The sequence below is a fragment of the Ascaphus truei genome, chromosome 3 (assembly GCF_040206685.1).
Source record: "Ascaphus truei isolate aAscTru1 chromosome 3, aAscTru1.hap1, whole genome shotgun sequence".
NCBI lineage: Eukaryota > Metazoa > Chordata > Amphibia > Anura > Ascaphidae > Ascaphus > Ascaphus truei.
Genome location: NC_134485.1, coordinates 85,779,664 through 85,806,134, shown reverse-complemented (window position 1 = coordinate 85,806,134; position 26,471 = coordinate 85,779,664). Strand labels below are relative to the sequence as shown.

The 26,471-nt window shown below is 46.3% G+C and overlaps 1 protein-coding gene across 4 annotated transcripts in view; it reads left to right on the top strand.

Moving 5' to 3' along the window:
- Positions 1-26,471, top strand: part of MLXIPL (MLX interacting protein like) — a 121,658-nt gene that overhangs the window by 49,768 nt on the left and 45,419 nt on the right. For all 4 annotated transcript variants that reach the window (XR_012800441.1, XM_075594483.1, XM_075594484.1 and 1 more), the window contains 3 exons: positions 24,019-24,125; positions 25,328-25,410; positions 26,260-26,349. Coding sequence is in view for 3 of the 4 variants with exons in the window: in XM_075594483.1 (XP_075450598.1) it covers positions 24,019-24,125; positions 25,328-25,410; positions 26,260-26,349 (280 nt within the window). In the remaining variant the exon portion in view is untranslated. The remainder of the gene's footprint in view (positions 1-24,018; positions 24,126-25,327; positions 25,411-26,259; positions 26,350-26,471) is intronic.

The window sequence follows — 26,471 nt, the reverse complement described above, 5'->3', positions numbered from 1 at the left end:
CCTGTGCTCACTTTCCTATTGTGCGACTTGAGTATCAATTCCCTTTAGTTCAGTAATTGAGGCAAACAAGTGTGATGTTCATAATGCACAGATATATATGGTATGAAGTGAAAAACTTGTATGTGCGACCAAAAATTGTCACGTTAGCTTCAAGTACATCTGCCAAGTTCATCCTGGCATCCTAAAAGCATGTATATACTGTACTGTTTGTGCTGAATTGAAAGGGCTTACATTGCTATGTATCAACAATAAAAAAGTGTGTGTGTATGGCACAGAACGGCAGTTCCATTATATATGTTATCAAAATTTGTTATTTTCACATGACGATTAGAAAACATAACATTTGATATTAACAAATACTAGTTGTCATGTACAGCAACTTTCCCCCTGCCTGCTCATGTTGTGTGGTTTTTTTTTTTGTTTTTTGTTTTTAAGTTAACCCATTTTGCTACTTTAAAGGTTAGATTTCAAATACAAAAATCCTGTGCTTCGGTTACAGAAAAAGATTACAGGAACACGATATAAAATGCAAAGCGTTTATTCAAATCAAAAGATATAAATAAGCAGAAATCCCTACATGTTACCACATGTATCGGGTTCTTCCCTGAGAGGTCACTGAAATAAGACAAGATGAGAATTTGCGTGTCTGATCCCAAAACACAGCTCTGCTGAATTCAAATTCTTAATTAAAATGCAGAGTTTTTATATTCTAAATTCCCTTCGTTGAGAACAACATAAGATCACTTTTCTAGGTGTGTTCTCAACCCACCCCTTTCATCAAAGTCTCTACGACAGTTTTAAGAAAAACCCTGTTCTTTTGACGTTTAAACTTTGCCTCAATATATAAACGACTTCATAACTTTGTTTCCATAATACCATGACTTATGCCAGCGGTGCGCAAATTGGGGGGCAGAAGAATTTCTAGGGGGGCTCTGGCAATTAGAGGCCCCGCGCTCTTCCCCACGGCATTTAAATGAAATGCCGGGGGAGCCGTGAGGCTTCTGTAACACCTGCTCTCTGCCGGGTCTTTGGCAACGCGTCGCCATGGCAACGCGGCATCAAATTACTCCACGGGGTCATGTGACGTCACGGGTCATCATGGCAACGCTCGTCAAATGACGCGGCAGGGTGACGTCATATGACTCACGACGTCATTTGACGCAGAGATATTGGAGAGGGGGGGTGCGAATGCTGTGGCTCCCGGGCAGGGGGGCGCAGCTCAAGACGTTTGCGCACCTCTGACATACGCCATCTTCACTGTTGCGTCTGTGTACTTGATATACATGGCTGGATATGAAATTTGACCATACAGTATAACTTTTATTTTTGTAGGAGAAACAGATATCAGAGATTATACCTAGAAAACCCTGTTTTTTAGTATAATTTGATTCGTGCAATCGCAACAGTTACAAATATCTATTTGTTATTCTTGCAAAGTGCTGTCAAGCCCAGGATATTCATATTTATCAAACTACCAACTTTTGGACCTGCAGTGCTAATCATGCACTCTGATACTATGCAGAATGCCCCAAAAGAATGCCTTTCATTTCAGGGTACTGCTTATTCTAATGTCAGGGAAGCCATATTTCAAGCCCCCCACTTACAAAACCAGATATCCTTTATCCTTAGATAAGCACATAAAGCTAGGCATGGACAGCGGTGCGTTCTGCCATAAAAAAATCATGTATTTTTAAAACAACCAATGTTAACCACTCGTGTGCCAAATTGATTGAGTGATAGTTTTACACCTCATACATAGAGCTTGGCCCCTTGCAGACACACTTACCAGAACGCCCTCCTACTGTCTCTGTACGTCCTTCCTACCAACCAATTAGATTGTAAGCTCTTCTGAGCAGGGAATCCTTTTCCTAAATGTTACTTTTATGTGTTATTTATATTATTTGTTATTTATATGATTATCACATGTATTACTGCTGTGAAACGCTATCTACATTAAGGACGCTATATAAATAAAGACATACATACAGTACATACATACATACCTGTTTGGATAACATTTGGACACAGATAGATCTATCTATCTCTTCTTAAAATCACCCAAACTGTCTGCATTTACATAAAGTATAAGAGATTTACATTTTTAGATCATCTCTCTGCACTTTCTCCAGTATGATGTTGGTCCCTGTCCCGAATGGCTCATCTATGAGCATGTGACTTGTATACAGTATGTGACAAGGGTTAATACACAAAGCTGACTTGCTAATTTCCCTGTAGGACCCCAAAAATTAATGAATGAATCTCCCCTCAATGTGTCACAAATATAACCTTGAATCACTGTACATTACTTATTACATTTTAGATTTAATATACAGAAGTAGTCTGGTGCAGAGGTGCGCAAACTGGGGGGGGGGGGGAGCGCTCCCCCGAAGGCATTTAAATTAAATGTAAGGTATCGTGTGAAGCCTCTGTAGCTTTACTTAACTTAACTTTCCAGCAACCCGGCGTCAAATGACACAGCAGGGTCACTTGATGCCAGAGCAGGCAGGGGGGCGCAGGGAGAAGAGTTTACGCACCCCTGGTCTAGTGCTTAGTTATAGAAAAAAAAAACCATTACAAGAAACATAGTGTAATATCCAGACAGTTTCATTAAACAACAGAAATTCCTAACCACATATTGGGTTTCTTAAAGGGTCTTGACTTGGAATATGAGTATTCACATGTCCTGTTGGCATCAAACACTCCCTTTGTTGAATTCTAACACCCCAAATGCAGGCTTTTAATTCACAACCTTTACAATGGCACCAGACTAAGGCATGTCCTGTTTTCCCACTCATCCTTCTCCAATGCCATTTTTTATGGTTTAGGAGAAAGTACAAGTTTTTTTTTTTTTTTTTTTAAATGTTAAAATGCCTCAGAGCTATCAAAATAATAGAACAAACTCATAAAGCTAACCCCTCAAAAAAAATATATAAAACATTGACAACAGCTAGAGCAAAACTTAGACAAATCCAGCTGGAGGATGTTGAGAAAGCCCTCAAATGGACCAACCAACAATATTATGATAAAGGGAACAAGGCAGACAGACTTCTAGCGACTAAATTAAGAGGGGTGCATAAACGGTCCCAAATCACGGCGATCAAGAGTAGGTCTGGAGAGATACAACATAGTGACAATAAAATAGCAGCCGAATTCACAAAATTTTACACCGACCTTTATAATTTAAGATCCAAAAAGGGCCGCCCCGAATCAGTAGCATCCGAATTAATAGCACATTACTTAGATAAGTGTCAGCTCCCCACACTAACGGAGGAGGAAAACACAGTCCTCAATGCTGAGATTTCAAAAGAGGAACTGGAAGAGGCGGTCAAATCATTAAAAATCACTAAGTCTCCTGGCCCAGATGGCTTCACTAATGTCTACTATAAGAGATTCTTGCCAGTAATATCCACGCATCTTCTAAGAACATTTAACGATTTTATGGAAGGAAATCAAATCCCTACGTCAATGTCCCTGGCCACCCTGGCCATAATACACAAAGAAGGCAGGGACCCGATGCAATGTGGAAGCTACCGTCCAATCTCCCTGCTTAACTGTGATCTCAAACTATATAGCAAAATACTCGCAAATAGATTGAATCCCATTTTACCAAGATTAATAGATAAAGACCAAGTGGGATTCGTAGCAGGTAGACAGGCCTCGGACAATACCCGAAAGATAATTGACATTATTGAACATGTCCATCTCACAGGGACCAAAGCACTACTCCTTAGCCTGGACGCAGAGAAGGCGTTCGATAGAATAGACTGGCTATTCATGGACCATGTTATGCGCAAATTCGGCTTCAAAGACGCATATCTAGAAGGAGTCCGTAGATTATATCAAAATCCATCTGCAACAGTAAAACTACCAGGGGGCAGTAACCAGAGATTTGAGATTACTAATGGAACTCGACAGGGATGCCCCCTATCTCCTCTCCTCTTTGCATTAACCATAGAACCCCTAGCAGCGGCAATAAGAACAAATAGAGACATCAAAGGAATAGAAATTGGACACAGGCAGCACAAAATATCACTATTCGCAGATGATGTCATTTTAACCCTGACGCAACCCCAAACATCCCTACCTAACCTCCAAAAAGAACTCCGAGATTTTGGAGACATATCAGGCTATAAAATCAATAGCGATAAATCGGAAGCACTAAATTTAAGCCTGCCAGAGCCAGAGGTGAAACTCCTCAAATTAAACTTTAATTACCATTGGAGCTCCTCGAGTATCAAGTATCTGGGAGTAAAGATAGCGAGAAACTACCAATCCCTATATCAACAAAATTATCCGACCTTGTTTCGGAAAATCAAACAAGACCTAGCGAAATGGGGAGGATATCAAATATCATGGATCGGGAGAATGATCTCGGTTAAAATGAACATACTCCCCAGATTATTATATTATTTCCAGACGCTCCCGATCCACATCCCTGGCTCAGAATTAAAAAACATACAAAAACTAATCTTCCACTTCATTTGGCAGGGTAAGAAACCCAGAACCGCTAGGACAGTTCTTCTGGCATCAAGGGGTAGAGGAGGACTTGGTGTCCCAGACATCACCAAATACTACCTAGCCGCACAACTGCGACAGGTGGTAGTCTGGAATGCCAACCCAAACCAATACTGTTGGCTAGATATAGCATCATACTACGCCGGGACGCCTTCACTACCAGCTTGCCTTTGGTCCCTGAGCAGGGAAGACATGCAGAATAGTAAATTTAAATTAGGCCCAATGAGACACACATGGGAGATCTGGACGAGATGCAAATATAAATTTAAGCTCACATCGCCCCAATCCCAACTCATACCAATTCACAAAAATCCGAAATTCCCTCCTGGTTGTGAGCCCAGACAATTGGATCAATTCAAAGCAAAAAATATTAGAGCGATCGCTGACCTCTTGAGCATTGGAGAATTCCTGAGCTATCAAAATCTACAAACCAAATATGAAATAGCAAGATTGGACGTGTTCAAGTATCTACAAATTCGGCATTTTATTCGAACCTTATCCCCAACGTTGAAATTTCCCCCTCTCACAGTTTTTGAGCGGCTCTGTCGAGAAACAGGCCACCAGAAAGGTCTTATAACACAAATTTACGCAGTATTGGAAAGGGCCATAGAAGCCCCCACCCATGACTATATGCTGCATTGGGCAGCAGAATTGGGAATAGTTATAGACCGAGAGGACTGGGAAAGAATTTGGGAGAATGCATCAGGAACCTCCATATGTACCACAATCAAAGAAAATATATATAAAATACTGTTCCGCTGGTATCTTACTCCAGTTAGAATAAACCAAATCTACCCCCAGGCGTCCGATCTATGCTGGAGAGGTTGCGGTCAAAAGGGGGACATGGCACACATTTGGTGGACATGTCCGGAAATTCAAAAATACTGGGGAACCACTCAAAAATTAATAGAAGAGGTCACCGGCCTCAAAATCCCTGTTGACCCGCTGACCTACCTGTTGGCCAGGCCCTTAGAAAATGTGGACCGACCAACAAGTAAATTAATCTCCTTCATCCTAACAGCGGCTAGATGTGCAGTGGCAGCCGCCTGGAAGAAAGTGTCTCCCCCCTCAAAACAAACGATAAAAAATAGGATACAAGAGGTAATGAATATGGAAAAATTATCGGCATTTCTGAAAAGATCCACGGACTCCTTTAATAAAACATGGGACCCGTGGCTAACCCATATGGCACCCCCGCGTCCCTAACCCAAAAAAAAAAAGTAAAAAGAACGAGTCCAGAAACTCCAATAGAAATATTCTGAGGATGTGATGAGCAACAGGTATCCCCCCCCTCCTTCCCCCTCCCCCCTCCCCACCTTCCCTTCTCTCTCTTTCCACACTCTTACCCTCTGTTTCCATACTCGCACCCCCCTTACAACCCCAGGAGGGTCAGGGGGGCGATGAGCTTTCCTCTTTCTTTCTGGTTTCTTTAACCAAAAAATGGAGAAAACTTGTATTAGGCTGTATTAACATGTATGATATGTACAATGTGAAATAAGTATTTGCCTAATAAAAAATTTTGGAAAAAAAAAAAAAATGCCTCAGAGCTTAATGTCTTATAACTGTGTCGCTGTAACGCTAAAATTTTGTGACCCACCTCATTGCGTTCGGGTGAGTTTGCCGATAGGGTTAATGCTACATTTGAGAGACCATGAATATCTGTCCTTCGTAGCCCGGGATCATTGACCTGACCCGCCATAAAACAATACCATGTATTTTGAAGATGCAACTTGTAACGCAAATGAACCTGTTGTGTGCCGAAGTATTCGAATACTGTATATATAGATAGGGCCTATTGTCACATTCCCTGTAAACATGTTCTGGTTCTGACTTTCAGAAATGTGTTAGCTTTAGTTAAGGGGAATCCCCAGATTGCGATGTTCCTCCCTGGCTGTGGTATTATGATTTACTGTTTTGGAAATGCACACGTTGAGGAACTCGCAGTAGATTAAGATACCTTCTCATATAGTGCTTCCGAAATGATCAGGAATGGTGCTGACTGGAGAACTCGTAGCTCTTTCTGCGACATTTCCCTTATTTGAAACTGGATTATTTATTGTAGTTTACACAGTGGTCAACGTGCAGAAGGGAAGAGTACTAGTACCTTTTTCTTTTCTTTCATACGCCTTTTTTAGCTTACAAAGTTAATTATGTTTTTCTTTTTAAAGAGAACGGGCATTATTTTTTCATAGCCTCCCCCTTCCTGTCTTTACAGCATAAATACTCCTCAGATATTTTCTCAAATATAGTCTAAAGAGCTATGCCTTAATGTTTAATAAGTGTCGGTATTTTGTTTACATGCTCCTCTCAGCAATATTATTTTTAAGCCACTTTAAAGGTGGGGAAGCAGGTGGTCTCTGGTGCTTAACCCCATTAATTTTCGGTCTGGGGACCCCCTGCTTCCCAAGATACAGTTGTAGCCCTTGTAAGAAATAGGGCTATATGTCTATCCTCCTACTGGTGTAAGTCCTGCTAAGGGCAGGCTGCCAGTAGTTATCATGGGTTTCCCCCACTTCAAGCGCTGCTCTGAGTGGTGGAGGTAGGTCACCTGACTCTGTGTCTAAGGCAAGAGACATAGGGGAGGGGCCTGCCAAAGTCATAAAGGGCAGTGCACAGCCTATTTAGACAGTTCAGTTCCTGTGTGTTAGAGTGATTAGTCATAGGTGCATGAAGTGCACAGTTGGAGGAGCTCAGGCAGGCCCTGAGTAGAACTGATAGAGCTATAGGTGGACCAGTGCCTCACCCTGTCTAGGGGGTGAGGGAAGAGCCAGCCCCACCCTGAGCGCCCGCGGCTTGGGGTGGTGGCAGGGACACAGAGATCCAGAGCCCATCCTGAGGGTGTGCAGTCTGGAGGGAGAGAAGACCCTGTACCTGAGTGACCACTGTGCTGCTGTTGCTGCTGCTGTGTGCTGTGTGCTTTGGGCTGTGAATAAAGAGAGCTGCTGCTTTTAACCAAGAGACTGACTGAGACTGGAATCTCTCAATCCCTGTGTGGGAATTCTCTGTAAGGGTTCCACCCCATATCCCTGGGGCTTCACAGAGATGGAGGTGTTGCACCATTGAGATCAGATGAAGGCATTCACCCCAGAGACCTGGTCCTGTCCTCCCCCACACCATCGCGGGAGACTCAGGCCCTCCTGTTGCCAGCAGGTATGCACCACCTAGATACATGTAGCCAGACCTTAGTACACCCTAGGGGGGTCCGATCTGCGACCGGGGGGGGGGGGGGGGAGTCGGTCTGAGGGCTACACAGTACTTAACTTTTTTTTGAAGAAGCTGCAAGTAGCACCTGCTGGGTACATAATATGGTGGTTTTAAAGGTCACACGTCACATGGGCCAATAGGAAACCGCACCCCATTCCTTGTGGCATCCTATTGGCCCGGGTGATGCAGGACCTTTTTTAAACCTGTGTTTTAATACCGGTAGCAGCTTTTAGAGGGAAGTATCTCGGGGAGCTCCGGAGACCCTCCCAAAAGACCTAAAAATACTGCTCAGTCTAACAAATTATTCATTAATAAATAATTTCCACAAATCTCCTTTAAAAAAAAATGTACTGCAGGAATAAATAAATCGCCTGCAGTGAATGGGGGGTGCAAGTCTGTCCTACAGGAAACCCCACCTACTCTGTAATAAGAGAGAACATAAAGGAACTGGGTTGCAGGCTGCAGTCTATGTAGAGAAATACATTTGACACATTAATTAGGGATACCGACAATGTGCCTTTGTCAATTACAGTGTTGTGCACTTTTGTTAATAAATCGGTGGTGTCTTTTACAAATTCCTGTAACAAATAATTGGTGTCATTACACACACTCTGCAGAAGTGATCCCATCCCCGAAACTATCGGGCTACCCATGGGTCTTTTGTGTACCTTTTTGGTGTGGCATAAACTGTTGGCACCACAGGATATGCAACCTACTGTACAAAAATTGTTCTGTTTTTTATTTATTTTTTATCTAGAGTACTTTCACTTACTGCTATTTCTATTCATTGATACCGTTGGCGTTTGAATCAGTCTGTTGGATCATAACTCCATTTTTTGTTTTTCAATAGTTAACGCACAATATGAAAATATGGTGAATAATGTAGACAAACAATATTGCCTCCTTTGTGAGAGGGTTTAACTTCTACATCCTTCATCTCCTTTAGTACTTGTAAAGAGTCCATCCATGCACCATCCTACATGTGTTTGTTTTAATAAATCAGTTCTGTAGTTGCTGCATTGTTTTATTATCAGCCCTTAATGCAATGTTAATGAGTTATAATACACTGAGCATCTTTTGATTTCTATAGCAAGTTTTAGCCCACCTCCCCAGCAGTGCAAGATAATTGCAACACTTTCCTGTTTGTGATAATTTGTTGGCAATGTTCCCAGCAGTTTGCAGCTCAAACTGTAACAATAGATAACGTTACTTTGGCAATATAAAAATACATTGTAGCTGCTGAGTTACACTGGCTGATTGAAAATAAAAGGCAGCCATTTAGTGAACCCTGAGAAGCAGGATCTTTGCTGATCGATCACAGGTGAACGAATCGACTGGCAGCTTAGGTAATTGGTTTTTAATAACCATAATACTTTGTAATAATATTACAAAGATTCGCCCTTTCCTCTGTTGCTTGACTGCTAAAACTCTGTCTCAGGCCCTCATTCTCTCCCATCTCGATTACTGTAACTCCTGCTGTCCGGCCTTCCTGCCTCCCACCTGTCCCCCCTACAATCTATCCTAAACACTGCTGCCAGAATCACTCTACTCTTTCCTAGATCTGTCTCAGCGTCTCCCCTCCTGAAATCCCTCTCCTGGCTTCCGATCAAATCCTGCATCTCACACTCAATTCTCCTCCTCACTTTTAAAGCTTTACACTCTTCTGCTCCTCCTTACATCTCAGCCCTAATTTCTCGCTATGCACCATCCAGACTCTTGCGTCCTGCTCAAGGATGTCTTCTCTCTACCCCTTTTTGTATCTAAAGCCCTCACCCATCTTAAACCTTTCTCACTTACTGCCCCACACCTCTGGAATGCCCTTCCCCTCAGTACCCGACTAGCACCCTCTCTATCCTCCTTTACGACCCACCTTAAAACACCCCTCCTTAAAGAAGCATATGAGTAGCTCCATGGCTGTTACTTTACACCTCATACATTAACCTTGGCCCCCTGCAGATGCACTTACCAGAATGCCCTCCTGTCTCTGTACGTTCCTCCTACCAACCAATTAGATTGTAAGCTCTTCGGAGCAGGGACTCCTTCCTAAATGTTACTTTTATGTCTGAAGCACTTATTCCCATGATCTGTTATTTGTATTATTTGTTATTTATACGATTGTCACGTGTATTACTGCTGTGAAGCGCTATGTACATGAATGGCGCTATATAAATAAAGACATACATACATTTTTGTATTATTATGTAAGTGCCGCTTGGATTGCCTCTTTAATTTCTGTTTTTCTTCTTCTGTGATATTTTCTTGCATCCTGTATTAGTTTTTGAACCTTTAAAGTTCTTGTGTCCTTGAGGGATTTACGGATTGGTCATCAGCTAGTGAATTTAAAAAAAAAAAAAAACATGATACTTTTTCAACATTTATGTATCCACACATGATTCAACATTAATTATCTATGTGTGCAAAAGTATGTGAACTTTTAGATTCAGTACCTGGTTGCACACCCTTGAGCAGCAATGACTTCAACTAAGCGTTTCCTGTAGCTGCTGGTCAGTCTCTCACATCGGTTTCGAGGGATTTTGGCCCATTCTTCCTTACAGAACTGCTTCAACTCTTTGTGACATTTGAGGGCTTCCTTGCATGGACAGTTCGCTTCCGGTCCTGCCTCAACATTTCGATGGGGTTTAGGTCCAGACTCTGATTAGGTCGTTCTAAAACATGTAATATCTTCTGCTGCAGCCATTGTTTTGTAGGTCTACTTGTACGTTTAGGAGTATTGTCTTGCTGCATGACCCACTTTTGGTTCAGGTCACAGACGCATGGCCTGACATTCTCCTCTAGAATCTTCTGATACAATGCAGAATTCATGGTTGTCAATGATGGCAAGCCGTCTAGGTCCTGAGGTAGCAAAGCAGTGGCAACCCATCACACTCCCACTACCGTGCTTGACAGTTGGGATGAGGTTCTTCTATTCAAAGACGGTGTTTGGTTTTCGCCTGTCTAACAGTAGATTGGTGGAGCCCCAAATCCTTAGAAATGGGTTTGTAACAATTTCTAGACTGATGAGAATCAATCACTTCTTTTCTGAGGTCCTCTGAGATTTCTTTTGATCGTGGCAGGACGTATTTCCACACACCTGCATGGTGAACACCAAACTAACAAAGTTTCTGATCTTTACATAGGGTGAGGCCTCCCAAACTCACCCCTGAAGATCTACCTAATTATTTAAACACCTGATTCTTATTATCCCCTTTAATTTAGCCAATAAAACCAGGGTGTCACTTACTTTTGAACATACCCTGTCTCTTAATGACTCGTTGTACGAATTAGACAAAATATCAGTTTGTTTCAAAAGACATGGAATTGGTTAATATACACTTTATTGGATATTTAAGAAAAGACGACTGGTTTTGATTCAAGAAGGTTACCACAGAAAAACGATGGAATTTCTGTAATTGGCAGTGGTGTGTTTTTTTTTTTGTTTTTTTTTTTTTGCTACTGTATATCTTTCAGAGGAAGTATTACATAGGTATGGATGATGCACATCAGAAACTTAAAAACACATGAGCGGAGGGACAAAATAATGTATTAATTGTATTATATAAAAAAATAAATATATACACACACACACTGTGTGTATATATAATTTATTTATTTTAAACGGGAAATGCTTCTTTGACGCATGCATGGGTTCTTCTATTCATAAATGAGGTAAGTTCTAGGAGACCTTTAGCCAGCAGCATAAAACCGTTTTTATATTTTGATTGCCTTTCCTTTCTTGTTCCTGATCACATACTGCCCTGTTTACATTAGAAGCTCTATATTTCGGAGAAGTAGAATCCTGTGACAAGGGTGAAAGGGGAAGTTTTGTTGTTTTTAAAACAATATAGGTAAAACGAACCCAGTGCCCTAGCAACACTCCGAAGGAGGAGAGTGGGCACTGAAAAAAAGCCCCCTGAAAACATGCACACGCTGACAGAGAATGATATATTGTGATGTGAGCGGAGTTTATTTTCGATATATATATTATAGTATGTATGGTGTATCTCCCCCATGTTCTGACATACCAGACTGTGCCAATAGGTTTCGTTTTATCCGCCATAAGTATTTAATAGCTACTTTGGTACCACACACACAGTCCGGTTTTCCTTCAGTACACTTTACTACGTACCGTTTTTGACATGAAAGGTTATACCACATACAGTACCGACCTACCATCAGGGACCCGCATCATAGTACTGCCGTTTACCTGTGTAGCCCTTGTACCCACTGGGTACTGAAACTACGCGTGCTGCTATTACCTGTGTGGCTAACAGGAGGCCTGAACCTCTGCCACTGGGAGCCTGGGATACACTATGCACGGTGCAGCGCGTCCACCGATAAGGGATCCCAGCGTGTGGGAGTATTCCCTCACCGGAATCAACATACAAAGTAAATGCACACAGTTGTATATGAACAGTATTTACTAGGCATGTATGTTGCATATACCATAACACATTCCCCGCATATATCTCATTGCATCACCCCACATAATACCTCCCCTTTGTCCTTCCAGTACTTGCGTGCCTGGGCACTTAACCCCCGAGTATCCACAAGCAATAGTGTATGTGTGAGGGATTGCGCTTCCCTGTGTTGGGGCCCGGTGGTGCACTTATAATACCTTCCTGGTCATAGTCCAGACAAGGATAACCAGCAACAATCTGCAGCTCTGCTGCACGGTGCGCTGCTCCTTGCGTGGAGGACTCGGCCGCCTAACTTCTCTGGAGGGACCCCCAGCCAGATGATCCCTTGTGAGCAGTCTCTACTTGTTGCTGCCCACAGATCAGACCCGTCCCCTGAGCTGAAGGGGGAAGTGGTAATACACGCACCCGCAGTAAAGGGAGCGTGTCCGGAGTGTGGTATTAAGTGTTGCCAGGCCAGATGTAATAAGGTAGACAATACTTGCCGGTTCCGGGTATAGAAGTAGAATCGTGATTGTCACGCCAAGGTCAGGGAGCAGAGAGTGGAGGAAGGTCGAGCCGTGTCAGAACCTGTGAAATCACCAAGAGTAGACAGAGTAACATCCATGCAGAGACTATGTCAAGCGAAGACTGAGATTACAGAGAAGCTACATAAAGCAGGGAGGTCCAATCAGTAGCGGGGGCAGGAGGAACTGCAGGGAGACTCTCCGGATTGGTGCAGCCATTACAAGCCAGGTGAATCTTGGTACTGCAGTGAGTACGGCCGCGCGGCATGCGGGGGTGGAGCCTGAGGTCTGGAGGGCAGGAAGAAGAGTGCGCACTATGCACTGTGCGCGCGCTCCGTAAGGAAACTGCGTGCGTGCGGGGAGAAGGGAACGCGGCCGGCACTGAGGAGTGGGAATAGCGGCGGAATTGCCAAGGGGGTGATCCCGCAACGGCGGCAGAGACGAGGAGCCGCGGAGGCCGGTAAGGCAGGGTTGCGCCGTGCGTCCAGGGTCTCCCTGAAGGTAGAGAATGTTCTGTGTGGGGGACGCAGGGTACGCCGAATCCTAACACTACTATGGAGTCCAGATCTGCTTTCTGCTAGCAAGCTGCACTTTCCTTCGGGCAATGTCCTGCAGCATATCTCTCTCTATTGCTATAGTGGAAAGGGTCCCTATCCTAAGGCCTTTCCCTACAGCATACACATAGAGTACTTCTACTGTGGCTCAGGGGACTAACTGGGCCCTTGAGGGTAACTTCTGGCCTAGTCCCTGGAGCACAGCTCCGTGGACCCTACCTGCACCATTCAGGTCCCGGTCTTCACCGACAGCTTCCTGTCCCAGCATGCAATACTCTTGCCTCCCTTCCAGGTCTGTCTGCTGGCTACTTAACATTGGGACCGCGTGCGCATAGGACACTGCCCAACTCTAATGGCCGCCGCGGGAGTGCTCTGCGCATGCGCGAACCAGGAAGGCCCCTATCTGACCTCCGTGCGCACACAAAACATGGCGGCGCCCTGCGGAGGGTGCCGCCGGCGAGCCCGTCGCCCTCTCTGCAACATCCTCCTGCATCGGAGGTAAGGGAGGGAAACGGGAGAGCGGGGGGACCGGAGGGGACCTGGCAACACCTGTATTAGTAGATAACCCACACAATTGATACTACCTCCGACACCAACCAGTGGTGCATCAATATTTGATATTTACTCTCCATAACACCTCACAGTATCATTCATTGAACAGCTTTACCTAATAGCTGTTCATCCGCCTCTAGCGACGCTGGTTTGTTGCACCACCAGGGGGAGTTTATCAGACCTCTTAAGCAGCCGACAGCGATATCTCTGTGTATTTCCGTATACATGTTTTTACAATTTTTGTGTCCCGTACATTTTATTATTGGTCTATAGGACCATTTTAAACGGTTTTTAGTACACTGCCACTGGTACTCATCCTCACTATCGGGGGCATTATATTCATATTTTCTTTGGATGTTGCATTGCACCTACGTTTAGCCTAGTCTGACTACATCAGTATACATCACAATATATCATTCTCTATCAGCGTGTGCATGCTATCAGCGTGTGCATGCTATCAGCGTGTGCATGCTTTTGTTCAGTGCCCATTCTCCCCCTTCGGAGTGTTGCTAGGGCTCTGGGTTCATTATACTACAGTAGTTTGTTCGTTCTTCCCCTAGTGCACCCTGTTATTCCCCCTCTTTAGTGGCTGAGCGGGTATCTTCCCCTCTCTATGAAACAAATTATATAGGCCTACACTTGTTATGGTAGGGGCAGCCTGGCATTGCATATTAAAGGTTAAGCGCGTTGGTTGCCTATACCTGTCAAGATGGCGACCTAGGTATCGGTCAACCTGGCCATTTTCGTATAGCCAAAATGGCTGCCATCTCTGGTTTTCCTTTCTCAAGGAACTGTTTATTTGTTATGTTGCTTTTACTGTGAGTACTATGTGGGCCTTATTGTGTGTTTGGCCTGTAAATCACTTATCGAGGCCAGCACATATTGAATCCCTGAGTTAGGCTTTGTCGCAGGCCAGGTGTGGTGCCGGGGGACAATGGAGAAGTGGGGAAGGGCGCAGCCAACTGACTGGAGAACATGTACTCCAAGAGCGGAGGCCTTGTTCAGCCCTGACAGTGAGGCGCCTATCTCTGCCCAAGGTATGGAGCTGAAATTGGGAATCAAGGCCTGGGTCCTAACGAGTCAGCTCGATTCCTATTAGTTAGTTTATATTTCCCACTCAAGTCCCGCCCCGTGGGCTGTCCTACAGCTCTCTCACCGCCCAAAGCCCTGATTGGTTCGCCTCGAACGAGCCCTCTGCCTCTGACTGTCTCAACATCTCCATTGGTCGACACCCGGTCTTCCATGTTTTCAGATGGAGGCCGGGAAACGATGTAAGCTGATGCCGTTCAGAGCTCCAGGGTTGTTTGTGGTTAGTCTCGTTCTCCGAGATGAACTGGAAATACGAATGGAGACCCGAGAGGCGGTGATCCCGAGTCACTGGGATCTTGTGAGATGGACTAATCAAGGAATACATCCTGGTTAAGCTCTCTTCATCAGCGTCCAGCGCCCAGCACCTAGCTAGCTAGGCGTTCCCCTATTTATGGTGAGTTGAGACTGTATTTTTGCTCTTGTTTCTCCCTGTTGACTCCAGCTAAAATAAGCCTTGTTTTATTTATCTCCTACGTTCTGTCTGGTGCTTCGATCCCCATGTAATAGACTTCTATTTTCTAGGTTTTTCCATAAGACTGCTTCTGGCACTACTTAAGAAATATGGCCCTTTACAGCGCTGCCAAATGAATGGGGCAGTAAGGTGTCTTAGCGTTGGTTTGTAAATATGGCCCACGTAGTTTTGGCACTGCTTCCAAGTGCTCAGAAGGGAGTTCAGCGGATGTTATGCAGGGAATGAAGGTGACGTTCTGCAGGCTTTTGGCATATAAGGAGTTAACGTAATGGTGCTCTGCAGAGGAAGAAGGTATTGGAATAATGCTTTGCAGCCTCCGGGCTGGGAGGTTACTGGGATCCTGCTCTTCAGGGACTCGGCAGGGAAGGAGTTAATGGGGGAGGGGGGGTGATGGTCGGCAAGTAATTGGAAGTGAAGGCATTAATGGAATAGCGCGCCATGCTGGTGCAGTTCAGTGTGGGAATGCCTTGCACATCCTCGGTAGGTAAGGGGGTGAGTGGAGTGATGTTTTCAGGTGTCCTCGGTTGGTCAGCAGTTAGTTGTGGAAAGTTAATGGAATGGTGCTCTGCTGATCCATGGCATGGAGAGGGTTACGTGAAGTGACTGCAGGCGTCTAGAAGGGAAAGGGTTAACGTGACGACAACAAGATGTCTAGAAGGGGTAAGATGAGCATTCATGTTGCGAACCATGTCATGTGTTGGAAGTCGTCCTGGATTCGCTGTTTTATTGAAGCGCTCCCAGATTTTGAAAAAGTGCCTACTTTTCTCTCTTTGTCAGCGGTTGCTTCTACCCAGTCTCATGTGAACAAAGCAAGCGTTTTTGTCTCTATAAATCTACTGAGGGGGAGGAGGGGGGATTGATCTATCTATTGCTGAATGATTGTTTTCCTAACAGCAGTGATTTTGCTTTCATTTGGGCCTACCCCTTCCCCCATCCCTTTCATGATTTAGGAAGTTGAGGATCGCATATTTAGGAAGTTGAGGGTCGCATATTTAGGAAGTTGAGGATCGCATATTTAGGAAGTTGAGGGTCGCATATTTAGGAAGTTGAGGATCGCATATTTAGGAAGTTGAGGATCGCATATTTAGGAAGTTGAGGGTCGCATATTTAGGAAGTTGAGGATCGCATATTTAGGAAGTTGAGGATCGCATATTTAGGAAGTTGAGGATCGCATATTTAGGAAGTTGAGGGTCGCATATTTAGGAAGTTGAGGATCGCATATTTAGGAAGTTGAGGATCGCATATTTAGGAAGTTGAGGATCGCATATTTAGGAAGTTGAGGATCGCATATTTAGGAAGTTGAGGATCGCATATTTAGGAAGTTGAGGATCGCATATTTAGGAAGTTGAGGGTCGCATATTTAGGAAGTTGAGGATCGCATATTTAGGAAGTTGAGGGTCGCATATTTAGGAAGTTGAGGATCGCATATTTAGGAAGTTGAGGATCGCATATTTAGGAAGTTGAGGGTCGCATATTTAGGAAGTTGAGGATCGCATATTTAGGAAGTTGAGGATCGCATATTTAGGAAGTTGAGGATCGCATATTTAGGAAGTTGAGGATCGCATATTTAGGAAGTTGAGGATCGCATATTTAGGAAGTTGAGGATCGCATATTTAGGAAGTTGAGGATCGCATATTCGGGAACTAGAGGGATGTTTTATATTTAGTGAGACTCTGCTGATTACTTATTTGTGCCCCAAAATGTTGCCTCGCAGGACCGCTCCACGGACAATGTAACAGATCTGCCTCCAGGGCCCGCGCACTTTGTGCAGTTGCTGTTGGGGGCAAGCGGGGAGACACTTGCTGTTGGGGGCAGTAGTAAGCGGGGAGACACTTGCTGTTGGGGGCAGTAGCAAGCGGGGAGACACTTGCTGTTGGGGGCAGTAGCAAGCGGGGAGACACTTGCTGTTTGGGGGCAGTAGCAAGCGGGGAGACAGTTGCTGTTGGGGGCAGTAGCAAGCGGGGAGACACTTGCTGTTGGGGGCAGTAGCAAGCGGGGAGACACTTGCTGTTGGGGGCAGTAGCAAGCGGGGAGACAGTTGCTGTTGGGGGCAAGCGGGGAGACGGTTGCTGTTGGGGGCAGTAGTAAGCGGGGAGACACTTGCTGTTTGGGGGCAGTAGCAAGCGGGGAGACAGTTGCTGTTGGGGGCAGTAGCAAGCGGGGAGACACTTGCTGTTGGGGGCAGTAGCAAGCGGGGAGACACTTGCTGTTGGGGGCAGTAGCAAGCGGGGAGACACTTGCTGTTTGGGGGCAGTAGCAAGCGGGGAGACAGTTGCTGTTGGGGGCAGTAGCAAGCGGGGAGACACTTGCTGTTGGGGGCAGTAGCAAGCGGGGAGACACTTGCTGTTGGGGGCAGTAGCAAGCGGGGAGACAGTTGCTGTTGGGGGCAAGCGGGGAGACGGTTGCTGTTGGGGGCAGTAGCAAGCGGGGAGACACTTGCTGTTGGGGGCAAGCGAGGAGACACTTGCTGTTGGGGGCAGTAGCAAGCGGGGAGACGGTTGCTGTTAGGGGCAGTAGCAAGCGGGGAGACACTTGCTGTTGGGGACAGTAGCAAGCGGGGAGACACTTGCTGTTGGGGGCAGTAGCAAGGGGGGACACACTTGCTGTTGGGGGCAGTAGCAAGCGGGGAGACAGTTGCTGTTGGGGGCAAGCGGGAGACGGTTGCTGTTGGGGGCAAGCGGGGAGACACTTGCTGTTGGAGGCAGTAGCAAGCGGGGAGACGGTTGCTGTTGGGGGCAGTAGCAAGCGGGGAGACGGTTGCTGTTGGGGGCAGTAGCAAGCGGGGAGACACTTGCTGTTGGGGGCAGTAGCAAGCGAGGAGACGGTTGCTGTTGGGGGCAAGCGGGGAGACACTTGCTGTTGGGGGCAGTAGCAAGCAGGGAGACGGTTGCTGTTGGGGGCAGTAGCAAGCGGGGAGACGGTTGCTGTTGGGGGCAGTAGCAAGCGGGGAGACACTTGCTGTTGGGGGCAGTAGCAAAGCGGGGAGACGGTTGCTGTTGGGGGCAGTAGCAAGCGGGGAGACACTTGCTGTTGGGGGCAGTAGCAAGCGAGGAGACGGTTGCTGTTGGGGGCAGTAGCAAGCGGGGAGACACTTGCTGTTGGGGGCAGTAGCAAGCGGGGAGACAGTTGCTGTTGGGGGCAGTAGCAAGCGGGGAGACGGTTGCTGTTGGGGGCAGTAGCAAGCGGGGAGACGGTTGCTGTTGGGGGCAGTAGCAAGCGGGGAGACACTTGCGGTTGGGGGCAGTAGCAAGCGAGGAGACGGTTGCTGTTGGGGGCAAGCGGGGAGACACTTGCTGTTGGGGGCAGTAGCAAGTAGGGAGACGGTTGCTGTTGGGGGCAGTAGCAAGCGGGGAGACGGTTGCTGTTGGGGGCAGTAGCAAGCGGGGAGACACTTGCTGTTGGGGGCAGTAGCAAGCGGGGAGACGGTTGCTGTTGGGGGCAGTAGCAAGCGAGGAGACGGTTGCTGTTGGGGGCAGTAGCAAGCGGGGAGACACTTGCTGTTGGGGGCAGTAGCAAGCGGGGAGACAGTTGCTGTTGGGGGCAGTAGCAAGCGGGGAGACGGTTGCTGTTGGGGGCAGTAGCAAGCGGGGAGACGGTTGCTGTTGGGGGCAGTAGTAAGCGGGGAGACGGTTGCTGTTGGGGGCAGTAGCAAGCGGGGAGACGGTTGCTGTTGGGGGCAGTAGTAAGCGAGGAGACGGTTGCTGTTGGGGGCAGTAGCAAGCGGGGAGACACTTGCTGTTGGGGGCAGTAGCAAGCGGGGAGACGGTTGCTGTTGGGGGCAGTAGCAAGCGGGGAGACGGTTGCTGTTGGGGGCAGTAGCAAGCGAGGAGACGGTTGCTGTTGGGGGCAGTAGCAAGCGGGGAGACACTTGCTGTTGGGGGCAGTAGCAAGCGGGGAGACAGTTGCTGTTGGGGGCAGTAGCAAGCGGGGAGACGGTTGCTGTTGGGGGCAGTAGCAAGCGGGGAGACGGTTGCTGTTGGGGGCAGTAGCAAGCGGGGAGACACTTGCGGTTGGGGGCAGTAGCAAGCGAGGAGACGGTTGCTGTTGGGGGCAAGCGGGGAGACACTTGCTGTTGGGGGCAGTAGCAAGCGGGGAGACGGTTGCTGTTGGGGGCAGTAGCAAGCGAGGAGACGGTTGCTGTTGGGGGCAGTAGCAAGCGGGGAGACACTTGCTGTTGGGGGCAGTAGCAAGCGGGGAGACAGTTGCTGTTGGGGGCAGTAGCAAGCGGGGAGACGGTTGCTGTTGGGGGCAGTAGCAAGCGGGGAGACGGTTGCTGTTGGGGGCAGTAGCAAGCGGGGAGACGGTTGCTGTTGGGGGCAGTAGCAAGCGGGGAGACGGTTGAATTTGGTATAAGCAGTTTTCAGGGATGTATAACACTTGTTTTTGAGCGGCGTGGTTTCTCTCCAGGATACGCCACGGGCGATTTCTGGTATAATCACAGCCTTAGTGTAGGAGCGCTGTGTGTTCTGTGTGAGATGCTGTAGTGTAACCCCTGATATAAGAGATGAGCGTGAGTGTGCTTTCAAATTGCCACCAGATATCGTCCATATTCATATTTCTGATATCTTCCTTATTTGGCTTAAAGGGATTTTAATGGCATGAGGCACTGCAGACCTGGCAGGGATGGGGTTTGACACGATGCTCTGCAGACCTGGCAGGGATGGGGTTTGACACGATGCTCTGCAGACCTGGCAGGGATGGGGTTTGACACGATGCTCTGCAGACCTGGCAGGGATGGGGTTTGACACGATGCTCTGCAGACCTGGCAGGGATGGGGTTTGACACGATGCTTTGCGGACCTGGCAGGGATGGGGTTTGACACGATGCTCTGCAGACCTGGCAGGGACGGGGTTTGACACGATGCTCTGCAGACCTGGCAGGGACGGGGTTTGACACGATGCTCTGCAGACCTGGCAGGGACGGGGTTTGACACGATGCTTTGCGGACCTGGCAGGGACGGGGTTTATGGCGCGATGCTATGCGGACCTGGCAGGGATGGGGTTTATGGAACGATACACGATGCTCTGCGGACCTGGCAGGGATGGGGTTTATGGAACGATACACGATGCTCTGCGAACCTGCTGGGATGGGGTTTATGACGCGAAGCTCTGCGGACCTGGCACGGACAGGGTTTATGGTGAGATGCTCTGTGGACCTGGCAGGGCAAGGTTTTATGGCACGATGGCAAAAATAGGTCAGTGTGACCGCCAATCCTTGAGAAAGCTCCAGTGATGGCGTGAAACGCGTGGGAGGAGCTTTTTTGTGTGTGATGTCTTCACTTTTAATGTAGTTTAATAATGTTTTTTTACTTCATTTTCTGGCTGGTGAGTTCCGCTTTTTCATGATTTGGCTGTCACACTGATCTTCTTTTTGTGCCATTGGATTCCTGTGGATCAGAGAGATGCCGTCCTGGGGATACAGGAGCTCTGTTCCAGTCCTGATTGGCCAAGAGGCAGGGGAACCGGCGAATCATTGTGAGTATCCTTGCTTACTCCACGTCGGATATACAGCGCTTTTGGGATTATATGATACTTGCAGCAGTGATTTGGCTCTAGGGATTTGCTCATATCTCATGGCTATTTTCTGCTGACAATCACCCTCACCGCTGCCTCACGTTACCTCTACATTGGTGCCTATTACCCTGAATATCCTGTCTAAGCCATTATGAACTTTATATCACATCTAGCATTTTTTCCTTGGGCTTACAGCCGGCTTTGTTTTCTCCTATAGACTTTTATGGCACGATACTCTGCAGACCTGGCAGGGATGGGGTTTATTGTGCGATGCTCTGTGGACCTGGCAGAGCAAGGTTTTATGGCGCAATGCTCTGCAGACCTGGCAAGGACAGGGTTTATGGCGCAATGCTCTGCAGACCTGGCAGGGACGGGGGTTTATGGTGCAATGCTCTGCCGACCTGGCAGGGATGGGGTTTGTGGCACGATGCTCTGCGGGTCTGGCAGGGATGGGGTTTGTGGCACGATGCTCTGCGGGCCTGGCAGGGACGAGGTTTATGGCGCAATGCTCTGCGGACCCGACAGGGACGGGGTTTATGGCACGATGCTCTGTGGATCCCTGGAAAGGATCTTGATAGTGTGATGGCTGTGCAGTTTTGTGCCATGAAAGGGGCTACCACAGACCAGCTACTAACAATCTGCCGGTGGCAAATGATGTTTTCTCTTAAGGCCCCTCAGCTTATCCATATCTTACAGAAAAAACAGCAGTGACACCGGGTGCATGTGACAACGATGTGACAAGAGGCAGGCGAGCACAGCTGCACCCTTTCCCATGTGCCCATGTATTACTAAGGTTTTACTTTCTATCTACACAGCCCTCTACAGGAAAACCATATTCAGTGCTGGAGGTGTCATTTTTAGAGATGGTCAAAATTCAATTTTTCAACGATTGAACACTGTGTGTGTGTGTGTGTGTGTGTGTGTGTGTGTGTGTGTGTGTGTGTGTGTGTGTGTGTGTGTGTGTGTGTGTGTGTGTGTGTGTGTGTGTGTGTGTGTGTGTGAGAAACAGGGAACGCACAAAATAAAAAAATAAGGGTAAAGGAAGGGTGCATACTGTAAAAACAAATCAAATAAATTAAAAAAAAATTGCATATAAGAGTGCCTGTCCCTTTTTTCCTGTATTTCCCCCAAATTTCAAATTTTGTATTTTTCCAGTAGCGACTTTTTTCAAACTACAACAAATTAATAAATATTCAAAACCGTGAAAATACTGCATCATCTGGGCTAATAATTCTTCCGTCTCTAGTGATGTTATTTGGGGGATCAGAGTACCATTACCTTGTTACGTACAAACTTTACACACCTGTTCTATTTAGAACACTAATCAGTGTTCTGTGATGGAGCTTCCCAGTTCAGCTCCAAAGGAACAAACCTACAGCGCACAGGAAACCATCAAAGAAAGAAACCATAGTGTAAGGTGTAGGTGGAAATCCTGCTGTAATGGTCCGCACTTATAGAATAGAGGTTTAAATCGGGCAAGGAAAGACAATCCGAGTATCACTTCTGGGAGTTCTTGATCCACTGTTGTGATGTCTTTGAGAGAACTGGATGTAGTAACTGCTGGGCTCACATCTGATGGGGCTCCCCAAGAGCTGCTCCCCTCTGCAGAGTACCAGTGTGCTAAGGGTTAACATTTGCTTGTACTTTGTGGAACGTCAACCCCACCCACTGGAATGTTAGAGCCAAGACTACAAAGAACTTTGTATTCACAGCTGCATTCATTCTGAACCCCTTCAGTGTACATCTGCGTTGCGCCAAAGGCGGACGGCCGTTGGCGCAGCTAAAGGGTGTGAGCCGTTTGGTGCCGTTCGCTGATGTTTGGTTCAAGCTTCTCTATTTCATTCTGAAACTCACCAGGCCTTTATCCTCTGTACCCAATTCTCCAACTCTATCTGTCCATGAAATGTCTGTGAATTGACTGTATTACCTCTGTTCTTTTAATGTAACCATGTATTGTTATAACTCTGTGCCCAGGACATACTTGAAAAGAAGAGGTAACTCTCAATGTATTACATCCTGGTAAAACATTTTTTTTATAAATTAAATATTTTCCATGGGTGTCAGCTCAGAAGTGGAAGTGTAGGGAGAAATATATGTTTTTGAAGGTTTTGCGCAGTGGTGAACAATCCAAAAAAGGTTTTTCGCCACCGGAGATCTGTCCCATTCAGTCTTGCTCCGGTCCGAAGAGCGTCCTGTGCCTCTTGCACTCGGCAGCTCCGTGAACTTCCGCGTCACGTGGACTAATCTCCTCTTGCGAGATTTCGGCAGAAAAACAGTCTGACTAGGAATTTTGGTTCACAAGTTCCATTAGAACAGTCCTCCACCCTACTAGTTTTACCAAGCTTCATCAGGGGTGTTGGCTTCCCAGTTCAGTTCCATTCGACAGGACTCCCATCTTCTCTAGCATGGGGAGTAGCTTCACAACATGTTGAACAAGGGCCTGCAAGTGTCGTTCTGCCCATTACCTGTCGGTAAAATGTAACAAACCATGTTAAGCATAAACAATGGACATTCAATTATACGTGAAATTTTATTGTGTGTGTATACACACGCTACAGTAAACAAGCAGAACACAATAATCACTGCTTCTATTTAGAACGCACACAGGCTGATTACAAATAGTTTTTTTTTTTTTATAGAAGTAGTGTCATTGGTCACGCTTGACAAAAATGATTTTCAGGTCATTGCTCAATAGCAAACTCCACATATTCAATGTATACTGTTTTTGCGAATGGTGCCGGCAGCAATATTCCCCCTATAAATTAAATAAATATTATTATTTGTTTGTCTTCGTCTTCTTCCCACCTCCTGTATGCAGTAACGATGTACGTCTTATGGGATTGCCACTATTGATTGGCTCTTCAGAAAACGTGGAGCGCTCAGTGATTTAACACCAGTGGTTTATGATCCAGGAGCTAATGATTTGGTAATCCTGGAGAGAAAAAAAAAAACTACAGGAAGATTTTTACAATGAAGTGTTTGGATTAGGACAAAGTGTGTGTGTGTGTGTGTGTGTGTGTGTGTGTGTGTGTGTGTGTGTGTGTGTGTGTGTGTGTATTGGGATCCATTTATTTGACTGGAAGTTAATACGTTGTTTACTGTATTGTTACCCAGCTACTCACCACATTGAATAGGGGGAAGAGCGATTAACAGTGAAGATAATATAATAGACACTCAATGATCCTTCTGTTTTTTTAGTGGAAAACTGGTTTCCCCAAAATGGAAGAATTTTAAGGGCCTGAGATTGCTGTGCAGAGACAAGATCCGTCTGAACAATGCCATCTGGAGAGCCTGGTACTTACAGTGTGAGTAACACAGGATGCTACATTGTGTACTCGTCTTGTCTAGTGGCTGAAGCTTAGTAGTGTTATTATTATACTGCAGCCACTAGACATGAGAGAGACGAGGAGGCATCAAGGACCACTACTTTTTTATTTGCAGTAATTACAAACGTACAGTTCCAATATACTTTCAAAAAACTGGATTTTCTTAACCAGGCTCTGTCTTTTTAAAAAAAAATTTTTTTAGGGGGTATAGATCTTGTATAAACCTCTCTAAAATTAGATTTAAAAATAAAGAATAGCTGTCCCAGAATTTCTTGGAACCGGCACAGTATTAATGCTTTTTTGTGAAGGCATTTGCCCAGCTTATTACTTCCAAGGCGAGGATAACATATACACCTGCAGGTCCTGCTGCTGGCAGTGAGAGTAACACCCCCGTACACTACACTGTGTATTTCGTAGCTTGTACGTACAGTGTGAGCAGGGCCCACACAATCACTAAACAGGGGTGTACATGGCGGTTGGCTTCCCTTAAAGTTGTAATGCAATGGATCTATATCTACCGTATATTTATTAAAGTGAGAAGGGGAATTTGGATCGTATTTTTAAAAGATGTCTGCAATATTCATGTTAATAAAAGGGCAGCGGGGGGGGGGGCAGTCTCTCACGTAAATACTCTTTTCTTTTAAAAGAATGTGCACTGTTAATGTGTCAACACAAAAGTATTAATACTCTGGTCCTGCGTATCATATATTAGTGGTACTCTGCTCTCTCCATACCATCACATGTTGGCCACTTGGTGTACTACAGAGGTTACTGTGATATGACCAATATGACCGTGATATTCCCATATACACCCCTGCCTGTGTGTACACCCCTGCCTGTGTGTACACCCCTGCCTGTGTGTACACCCCTGCCTGTGTGTACACCCCTGCCTGTGTGTACACCCCTGCCTGTGTGTACACCCCTGCCTGTGTGTACACCCCTGCCTGTGTGTACACCCCTGCCTGTGTGTACACTCTGTGTGTACACCCCTGCCTGTGTGTACACCCCTGCCTGTGTGTACACCCCTGCCTGTGTGTACACCCCTGCCTGTGTGTACACCCCTGCCTGTGTGTACACCCTGTCTGAAGGGGTTGAGGTTTAACAGTTGGAGTATTTGGAGACCACCAACCACAGTGTACAGTAGAAGTCGGTATTAACTTCCATCTTTGTGTGTCTTCCAGATGTGGAGAGAAGGAAGACCCCGGTATGTGGGTTTGTGACCCCCTTGGATGGATCAGAAGTGGAGGATCACCGGAAACCAGAGGTACCCCAGCAAGTAGTTAGTATGGGGGAAGGGAGTGAGGGTTGCACGGTTCTGCAGCTCTTCAGTTTGTGACTGTAGAAGGAAAGAGGAGGCTTGTCCTGTGGGCAGGAGGCCAGGGCACATGTAACTGGACTGGCACTGTGCCTCATTTCAAGGAACTCTAAAAAGGTTCAACATGAGGCAAAAACAAACAAACCAATACCTACTTAGCTATGGGATTGTGCTAAATATAAGTTGTACGAATAGAAAGTAAAAAATATTTAAACTCCACACCTTTTACCTGGAATTGTTAACGGAAAATGTGACATCTGCTCCCAGCGCGCTTTCCACACCCGTGCTCCTTGTGCAGGGAGAAGCGGAAGCACTTTGGGTTCATGTAAAACGCTGCATTAAAAACATACACTGGCACTTTATTTGAAGAAGAGACCTTAATATTTGTAGTCATATGAACGATAGTTTTTTTAAAGTTTTTTTTATTGTTATTGGTATCCTATTTGCAGCATGCAGAACCCCCTTCTAACCTAAGAACCTTATGGACCGTAATCATGTCATATACTGTACATGTATTAAAAGGCCATATGCAAAATATCACTATGGAAGCTCCAGCATATGACCACACATTCAGTGACTGTTTAGGTCTGCAACTTTTGCTTCTTGATGGACAATATTGTGGTGGCTCTTTTGTGATCTTCGTTCATCTGACCTTTTTACAGTGTTGTGTGAGCACAATGTAACACCATGCCTATATTTCTCTGTGCTCTGCCCTCTCTTTCACCCCCTTTTCCTCTCACTCCTTTTTCCTCTCTTGCTCCGTTTTCCTCTCTTCCCTCCCCGCCCCCCATATCTCAGGCCGTGGTGTTGGAGGGCAACTACTGGAAGCGCCGTATTGAAGTGGTGATGAAGGAATATCACAAGTGGAGAATTTACTACAAGAAGCGGGTAAGCTTTTCACAAACCCACCACCGTTGCACTCCAAAAGCAAAATATCCAGGAAATGTACTTCAGACTCGCACACGTTTTGTATAAGGCATCACCGACACCTTCCAGAAGAACGTTAAGGC